General features: G+C 37.2%; 2 protein-coding genes across 4 annotated transcripts in view; both read left to right on the forward strand.

The window, feature by feature from the left end:
* On the forward strand, positions 1 to 6,440 carry LOC107755993 (thyroid hormone receptor-associated protein 3-like; the record flags this gene model as incomplete). Its single annotated transcript, XM_016572959.1, has 9 exons — positions 1 to 737; positions 893 to 1,062; positions 1,345 to 1,456; positions 1,621 to 1,705; positions 2,548 to 2,735; positions 3,632 to 3,722; positions 3,847 to 3,927; positions 4,008 to 4,145; positions 4,921 to 6,440. Coding segments are annotated over 9 exons (1,821 nt in total), but the record flags the coding sequence as incomplete, so codon positions are not given.
* A 705-nt stretch (positions 6,441 to 7,145) lies between these two features.
* The window catches only part of LOC107755601 (SH3 domain-containing kinase-binding protein 1-like), an 11,717-nt gene continuing 9,268 nt past the window's right edge, over positions 7,146 to 9,594 (forward strand). For 2 of the 3 annotated variants that reach the window (XM_016572492.1, XM_016572507.1), the window contains exons 1-4: positions 7,146 to 7,365; positions 8,381 to 8,538; positions 8,622 to 8,679; positions 9,286 to 9,404. In XM_016572492.1, the coding sequence (XP_016427978.1) occupies positions 7,362 to 7,365; positions 8,381 to 8,538; positions 8,622 to 8,679; positions 9,286 to 9,404 (339 nt within the window). In that variant the 5' untranslated portion in view covers positions 7,146 to 7,361. The remainder of the gene's footprint in view (positions 7,366 to 8,380; positions 8,539 to 8,621; positions 8,680 to 9,285; positions 9,405 to 9,594) is intronic. The other variant, XM_016572499.1, reaches the window with a different exon arrangement.

The raw sequence follows: 9,594 nt of genomic DNA on the forward strand, positions 1-9,594 counted from the left end.
ACTGAAAATCTCTTCCTCTCATTGACCAGATTCCTGGAAGAGCAAAAGCTTAAAAAACAGGCTTCTGCATGGGACGACACCACACATAAAGTGAAAAGTAATGGAGATATAGTATGTGATAAAGAAAATGGAGAAATGTTTGAAAAGGGCATTGAGTTGTCTCGCACTGTAGATCACGACAACGCAGGAGAGGAGAAATCCAAATCTGCCAAGAGTGGTGATGGTAACAAGTTATCCATAAGCTCCACTAAAAGGGGTTCACGAAACAGACATTTGACATTTCAGTGCGAGGATGAAGAAATGGAGATCTCTAATAGGGTGAGGGATATGGAAAATGATCGCTGCAAAAGCAAAAGCAAAGTCACGCTGTCTGCTCGTGAAATGTTTGAGAAGCGTATCAGGAGAATGCAGGACATGGCATGGGATGATGAGCTGGAAGCTCTCCTGCTTTGCCATAAACAGGAAAGAGCAGCGAATATTCTAGCTGCTCTCTCTAAGAGAGACCAGTTCAGTGGCATGTTTAAGGATCCCTCACCTGAAAAGCTCTCTAATGTTAACCGAAAGGAGAAAACCACGCTAAGTTCCTCTTCTAAACCCACACTGCTGCCCAGGAGGAGCTCTGAGAACCGTGAGCAAGATATGTTTGTGGTTATGAACGAGGAATCCCCACCAACAGCTTCAATGAAAAGAAGTGAATTCAGTGTGAGGATGGATTCTCTAAGTGATGATCTTGCAAGGTGATCTTTGTTTCCCTCCAAGATCTCAGAAATGACCTTTTGCTTCTGCTTCCATCTTCACAAAACATTGCATTGTTGTGTGTATGACTGCGTCTGACTATCAGATTTGAATTATATTTCATTTTGTCTTTCCTAACCATTGTTGTATTTGACAGGACACCTGTTTTGACCAATGAAAGAAGGAATCTTCTGGATTTTCTGCATCTTGATAAGAAGGATTGGGAGTTTCAATCTGTCCTTCAGCATCTTCAGGCTCAGCAGTCACCCAAAAGTCCATCTGAGCTGTTTGCCCAACACATAGTTTCAATTGTCCATCACATTAAAGGTGACTGAAACTGATGACTGATGTCTTTTGCAGTCAAGGTTCTGAGGGGGTACACTGGCCTTAGTATTTGTATTGTTCCATTTTTTTTCTAAAAATGTAATTTATTCATTTATTAAATATTTTTTAGTTTTTTGTTTTATATTTGTGTTGTATACTATCCAGGTTTTATTACTTTTTTCCCACTTGATGAAATACTTAATGTATTATATTATATTAAAAGGTATAAATATTAATTCATAATTTAATAAAAAAAATACAAATTATTTTTTGTCCACCCCACAGCTCAATATTTTCCTTCCTCTGGATTGACCCTAAATGACCGATTTGCCATGTACCAGAGAAGAGCTGCTGAGAAAGAAGTCATGAAGCAGAGAAAGAGTCCAGAGATACACAGGTACAAAAATTCAGGGACAACTTCCCAGGCTGGTTTCTCACGCACGTATTAGTAATTTATACTAAAACGTTTTTTACAAAATACGTTTTGACAATTTAGAAGGCTCTAAAAAAAGGAGGATCGACATTTATCAAAATATTCCTCTCCCCACCTCTTTTTCACAGGAGAATTGATGTTTCTCCCAGTGCTTTTAAGAGGCACTCTCTTCTGTTTGATGAGATGAAAAGCTCCATGGAAAACAGCTTCAAGGTGACCGAACATTTTGAAATATGACGTATTTTGGAAAAGAATGCTACGCGAGTGATCCGGCCAGAGCATTCTTAGGCTTCCTTCTCTCGCTAAACTCTTGTTTCTGATGAGAGAGGCATAAAAGTCCAAATGTGAGATGCAAAAAGAGGTGCATTCAGGTTGTTGTGTTGTAAATGCCCCCTCAACCTTTTACTATGGGTACAAGCCTTCCTAAGAGGCGAGAAATCAGAGGTCAGAAATGGAAGTGACCAGTTGTTCCCATGTCATATCCATTCAAAGGACTCTAAACAAAAGTCATAGTAAGTATTCCTCTTCAAAGCCTGCAAAGAACAAGTGAGGTGTTTAGGCCAAGTAAAAACAACAAACTTTCATGAGCACCAATGAAAGTATTTCTGCTGTGGTCCTATAATGTTGCCTTTTGTACTATTTTGTTTTGTTTATTATCTTTTTTTATTTTGGTGAACAAGTAAGAGGAAATCAAAATGTTACCTTTGCGGCCTGTTGCCATTTCTGTGAAATACTGCTTAATTAGCCTGTTGAAAGACTGTAAGAAGCCAAAATGCCACTTAAAATGATATTAGAAAAGGTCTCTTCCTCTCATTCATTTGCATGTTTGTTTTAATTCAGCTGTTGCCATGTTTTTCATTTTGGACCCGTCCCATGCAATGCTACACAAAGCTACTAGATCGCCGCTAACCCTCATCTGGCCAAAATATCTTTCTCCTCACCGCAGGTTGATGGTAAAAAATCTAAAGGTGATCCAATGGACCTTCGGCTGGATATCGCTACTAGATCGCCGCTAACCCTCATCTGGCCAAAATATCTCTTTCTCCTCACCGCAGGTTGATGGTAAAAAATCTAAAGGTGATCCAATGGACCTTCGGCTGGATATTGAGCGCAGAAAGAAATACTTGAGTGGAGAGAGAGAGCACAGAGATGAAGAGTACGGAGGAAGAGTATCGAGGAAATCTCCAGATTCAAGCAAGGAAATATCCACTGAGAAAATCTCAAAGAACCACAAAAAACCTAAGTAAGCTGCTGCATAGACATGTCAGAGTGATCTTCAATGCAGAGGTTCTGCTCTGAGTTGTTCAGTTGTAGAAAACAGAATTAAGAAAGACCTACACTGTTGGTGACTAAACTAATAAGCTGACAGTTGTATTTTTGTTTGGGTTTGTTGTGGCCTCTCAAGTTAAAAAATCCTGCCTTGGTGATAACTTCTCTAAATGTAGTTGAAACTGCAATTTTGATCAACCAATAAACAATCTGCAATTTCAAAGAATCTGGTTGAGGCAAGTAAAGATTAAACAAGATTAAACCATCAAGAAGTCCATCTTGAGCCTCTCAGGAGGCCTTAAAATTTTTTTACAAAAAAGGCCTAAAGCTGCATTCACACTCGCAGCAGTCTGCAAAAACAAGAAGTCAGACACTTTTAATGAGAGTTGGTGATGTGAAGCGTCATGAGTGACAGAAATAGTTGGCAGTGCGAATGTTGAGCAAAGTTGAACTTTATGCAACAGAGCTGCAATACAATGCAGCTACTTCCAATGGGAGTGGAGCTCACGTGATTTTAACCTCCTGATGCCATCAAGTATGAATGCCTGCTTGTGCCCAATAGGACAGCAACTTGGTCATCTTCAGCTATTAAATCGCTGTCAGTGTGAACGCACCTTTTTGTCTTTCTGGTCAGCTGGATATTTTGAATATGTTGGATAGAGGTTGTCAATGTTTGAAAATATCCTGATTTTCTTCAGATTCAGTTAAAGATTAATTTATAGTTGGTGGAGAAGCAAATGACGATGAAGTCATCTTGCACATGTTTAAAAAAACATGCTGAAGAACCTTTCATCCAGTCGATTTTTGATTTTTTTTAAGACTTGCTTACATTGATTAACAATGTCTGAATCAAATTATTTCATTCCTAAGGAAAAGCAAGAAGAAACGGGAGCAATCTGAGACATCTTCCTCATCTTCCTCGTTTTCCACTGTTTACCATGAAGAAGAGGCTGAGATCAAGGCAAAATCTGAATCAAATTATTTCATTCCTAAGGAAAAGCAAGAAGAAACGGGAGCAATCTGAGACATCTTCCTCATCTTCCTTGTTTTCCACTGTTTACCATGAAGAAGAGGCTGAGATCAAGGCAAAAGGCTTCTCCAAAGTCCAACAGGGGCTTAGAGAGTATGGAGAACCTGCAGAAAGAAGATGGGCACGAGGAGGCTTTGTAAGTTTTGGGTGATATTGAAGAACTAAGATGATTGTTTATTGCTGTGGTACTTATGGTGGTCATTTGCTGTTTCTCAGCAGCTTAGAATACGTGGTAGAAGCTGGAACCGAGGAAATTTCCATGGAAGCAGTAATGGTGATTCACAGATGAACATGCCAGCAAAGAATGATGACTGGGATCAAGAATACACTCCCAAGAGCAAGAAATGCTTCCTAGTATGTTGTGAACTTTGTAACACCCATTCTGCTTCACCTTTCTAGAGTTCCTGGAAAAAATCAGCAAGCTATCAACATGATAGTAAAATAACAATAATATATATATTTTTTTACACATAAATATACACATTTACAAATTAATATAATGTCCATATAAAGAACTTAGGTTATACCAAAGACTATAGATATACAAAGACGGTTCACTCCTATTACTTATGAATGGGAGAAACTGTAATGCACAATATGGTGGAATATGTCTCGCCTTTTAAATGAAAGGGCCAATCGCTGATTGGTAAAGTCATTGCGTCACTGCAGCTGCTGTTAGAAGCTCCGGTTTCCATATAAACCTGAGACTCATGCTTATAACTGGCTGATCTAGATTTTTTTAAATGGTATTTGAGCATAAGGAACAGCATTCATGGGGCAGTTCATTTCAAATTTTGTTGCTGATTTGAGATATGTAATTTAATTGTGAGTTCAGCAGGAAGTTTTTGAGATTTCAGGATTCCCCCATTCATTTAGATAGGACTTGGTCTTGGATGCCTAAAATAGCTGCCCAGAGGCGTTGCAATTATGGCTGCCGAGTGAACAGACTTTCTTTGAAAGGGACTTTGGTTATACTCCTTGTATCATAATCTCTTACATTCGGGGTCTGTATGTGTAATATTATGACAGTGTACAGTCAAATATAACACAGGTGATTATTCTTAAACTCACAAACCTTTTAATTATATTAATCAATTAGGTTAATATTTTCTGTATTTTGTTGTTGCAGCAGAGTGAAAGAGATGGTGAAGCTGAGAAGAAGATGATTGAAACACGAGGGCGTGGTCGCGGTAATGCTATTCGCCCAAAGGGACGTTTTATCCTCCGGAGGGCCACAAATACCAACACCACCAAAAATGCGAGCCCTAAATGGGCCCATGATAAATTCCAGGCCACTGATGATGATGAGGGCGAACAGCAAGGAGAAGATGTAGAACAGGACCAGTGAGAACGGAGCAGTAAAGATGTTCAAATCCCTTATCATACTTTAAACCCTGGGATAAGACTTGCTGGCCTTCACACTCTCAAGAATGGATATAATATCAGCATCCTTATGCATCTAAAACTTTTTGATAGGAAAGGGGCTTTTTTATTGTAGTTTTCATTTTCTATTTTCATGAGGATGCTTTTGTCAGCTTGGTGGTGAATTTTTTCGTTTTGTTTGTTTTTTGTACATGCAAATTCACACACTTTCATAGAAAAACACATTATGTAGTTTAAACAATTCTTTTAGGGGAGCACATTCATCTAATCATGACAAACACTGTTAAAGCCACCAGCCTAAACTTCACATTTATTTTCTATCTATAAATCTCTGGAGGAATCTGCACTCCATCTCAAAATGTTCTGCCATATATTTCATTTTCGACTACCTCCATTGCGAATCCTGTCTACTTTTTTTGCACAAGACTATTGAAACATACAAATTAAATATATGGCAGAAAATAAAGTTAATATCTAAGTTTTGTAGTGACGGACTGTTAAATAAAAGGCAGGCCAATTGATCAGCTGATATTTGACCATTTTTAGATTATTATTACAATGATTAATGGAAGTGTGTATCTCCCCACTTTTTCAGTTTCAAATTTTACTGATTACTGATTATTTGTGTGTGAATTTTGAATGTGTAAAATACAGTACAATCCAATATAATACGATACATATATCGCTTATTGGCCACTCTGCTTTCTAGATGTTGATATCAAGCATAAAAAATCAATTTCAGTCGACCACTAGTTCAAAGGTTAGGTGTTTTCGATGTACCATAGTGCCTGAAGTGTAGAATACCAGTATAGAACTATATCTGGTTATGTACTCATTGTTGCTGTTGAAAAAGATAAAAAAAATTAAAAAATAGATGTACATATTAATGTTTTGTGGATTTGATTGAAACTCTGTCTACCTATAGAAACAAAGATCATGACTTAATGACTTGTATGAATGATCCAGTCTCGATATGGGACCAAACTACAGCAGGTAGACATACATGTCCCAGTGAATGACATGTGGGGAAAAAGATTTACATTCATCCAACTGCTAGTCAAAGATGTCAACTTTGAAACTGGACAAACAGCTTATAGAGAAAGTTCAAAATACATGCACTTACAAATGTTTTGAAGACTGCTAGCAAATTTTTTATTTACTGAGGTGCAAGTTTTTGACAATAAATGTGTGCAATGTGCATACTGTTTTATTATGGTTTTTCTAATGTGTGCCTTGTCTTTAAATTGTATGCCTATTTATATTGGCTAAGCACATTCTTTAGATAAAGTAATCATTTTGTCACTTAGATACTAATAAAAAGGTTATTTTTAGTTTTGGGGAATTTGATTTTGAAGAGTTAAAGAAAAAAAAAACATGGGAAAAGTGAATAATTTACATTCATTCTCAAGATTGGATTTTAGCTGTCTGGGTTCTGATTTGCACTGTCTGATATATACATTTTGACTTGCATTTATATACTCACAATCAGAAAGAATAAAAAAAAAATGCAGCAATGTTACATCGGACTGATTTTTGTGTCAAGTAGAAACAGGAAGTAGTGTTTTTTTTTTTGAGACCAAGAACACTGACACCCTATTTATTTGTAAATGATCATATTGTGAACTAAGCCTATTTTAATGGTCTCTTAAAAATGCTTTATTATTTCTGTGTAAACTGACCCGACATGCTTTAAATAAAAGCATTAGTCTCAGAACAATCATATCTCTGCTATCTGTTCAATAAAAGTTAAGTGTGGCATTGACTGAAAGAACTAATGTCAACACACTCATGTTTAACAAAGATTACACTCCTGTAAAATCAAGGTTATATTTAAACATCAGGTTTTTCCTTGAATTCCTTTCAAGTGAGTACACATATTGTCAGTCATTTTTGGTGGGATACGTGACACCAGAAGGCTCATACCAACACAAACCTGTCTCACCTGTTACACACTCTATCTCTCATTCTCAGTGTATAACGTGTCTTGACTAGCTGAGAATTTCTTTTCCCCAACAATGCTAATGTTTGACTAGAAAGAAGGAGGTCCGAGAAAGCTTTCACTGTCTCTGGATTGTGTAATACCACCAAATCAAGCAGTGTAATTCACAGGGATTCCATGACACTTTGAGAACTGAACAGAATCTTCATTGTCTGACTTGGTGCTCCAAACACGGCTTTCAAGGGGTCATGGGTGAGTTTTTAAACTTTGTTTCAAAAGGTTCTTATGATTTGGCAAGCTGTGGTGTTTGTGGTACTTAGGTTATATATATATATATATATATATATATATATACACACACACACACACATTTATTGATTTTTATTGACATCTATGACTATTTTCATGGCAAGCTCAATGTATTTTAAAGAAACAAATAGTGGTTATGTATATATATATATATATATATATATACCGTATCTAGTATTGTAGTATACTAAGTGCAATATAATTTGATAAGTAAGCAATAAATGACAAATAAGTGACAGATGGGTTAGACTGAGCTGCATTCGTATCATATTTTTTGATATTTTTGATTATTACTAACATTTATGTATTTATTTATTCACTGATTTACTTAGTGTGACACATTTGGTAAAGAAACTTGAGATGACAGTTTATGACACCAACATCATTATGACGCTGCTGTTTGAGCTTACCTGATCACAAACTACGCTTGGCATTCAGACTGATAAAACACATAAGGGTTTCTTACTGGAAATCAGATGAAATGCCACTGAATCATGCAAAGTGCTCTTTGTACTGCTATGCAGTCTTGAGTTCAAGTCCCTCAGGTTCAACTCACATACCTGTAAGCCTGTTGAAACACATTGCTCATGGCTGTCCAGCGCCAGTAGGCTACTGCACTTTGAGAGTCACATAAATCCTACCGCCTATCTCTTTGGCATGTTTTTTCATGCCTTTCACATTATTAGACTTATTTGTCTGTAGGGTAAGTATTTCATAAAAGATAAGGCTTTCTGATGATTGAGAAAGTACCACAGAGTAACCCACATGAAATCTGCAGGCTTTTTTGCATTGATTTTAGGGAGATATCTGTGGAATGGATGTAAATATGTTAAAATCTCTTTTAGATACTTATCAGTAGCTGAAAACATAATTTACAGGCCAAAATATTACATATTTCATAAAACACTCCAGTTTACTAACCACCAGTGGCTTCACCCCTTACTTCTGTCCTTTTTAGAGGTGCTTGTGCTTCTGGACTTTGAGGCCACCATGCCAGATGAGTTGACGATATGTGCAGGGGATGTTGTGAAGAACGTCTCAAAGGGCAAAGAGGAAGGGTGGCTGGAGGGAGAGCTGAGAGGAAAGAGAGGCATGTTCCCTTGCAACTTCGTCAAGGTCTGGACCTGTAGAGCATTCTTTCCATAGCTTTCCTAGTTGCCATAATGGTCATTTTCAAAATGGCTATTTTCTCCTCACAGGAAGTGCCTGTTTACTTAATAGGGGAAAGCAACAGAGAGCCAAGAAGCATGAGGAAATGTAAGTTTCCATTATAAGTTAAAAAACAAACATGATAAACATCAAATCGTAAATGAATCTTTTAGGTGAACAAATCACTCTTGTTCTCTTCAATTCACTGAATTATTTCCTGAAGTCCCATTTGAATTGTGTGACTATTTCCTGCAGAAAAGGTCGGTGAGCGAATCTGAATGAATCTTATTAATGAATCGGTTTACTTGGATGAATCAAAGACCCCAAAAATAACAAACATGTTCCCTTTCAAATATTCAGATTTTGTTATAGATAAATAACAGTTTTCTTTTTTTCAAAGACAGATTCTTAAACTACATTCGAATCTTGGTCCACAGGCGTTAGCATTTGAAGCTGTCCAAAGCATCCGACTTGGTAGACTAAAATAAGTAGGCTAATGAAAGGTTTGTGCGTCCACATCCGGTCTCAAATTATACCCACCAAAATCCATAGGCTGTTACTATATCCACCATAAAATAGTGTTTGTCATAAAAGTGAAGTACTTGTAAAAGTGAAAGCTGGAAGTGCTTTTGCAGTCTAGTTCAGTTCAGTTTGTCCTCACACATTAACGTGTTGACATGTTACATATGTTTTCCACTTACTTCATCGCTCCAGCGAAGAAAACAAAGGTAACGTTACAGGCGAGGAAATGTGAGGTGGCTTTTCCCTACACCCCCGCGAACGAGGACGAGCTGGATCTGGTTGTCGGGGAGACCATCGAGATTCTCAGAGAGGTAATAAGTTCCGCATTTCTATAAACTTCATTGATGGAGTCTTATGTGAATTGTTTCATGTCTAACTAGTAACTTTTGCTTTTGCTGTGAGCAAAAGTGATTGTCTTTCATAATCTCATCGTCCTTGTGAACGGAAAAAAACACCCTCACGTATTTTCAAATCTATATTTTTCTTTCAACAGATATACAA

The sequence above is a fragment of the Sinocyclocheilus rhinocerous genome, unplaced genomic scaffold, assembly GCF_001515625.1.
Source record: "Sinocyclocheilus rhinocerous isolate Xijiao unplaced genomic scaffold, SAMN03320098_v1.1 scaffold11, whole genome shotgun sequence".
NCBI lineage: Eukaryota > Metazoa > Chordata > Actinopteri > Cypriniformes > Cyprinidae > Sinocyclocheilus > Sinocyclocheilus rhinocerous.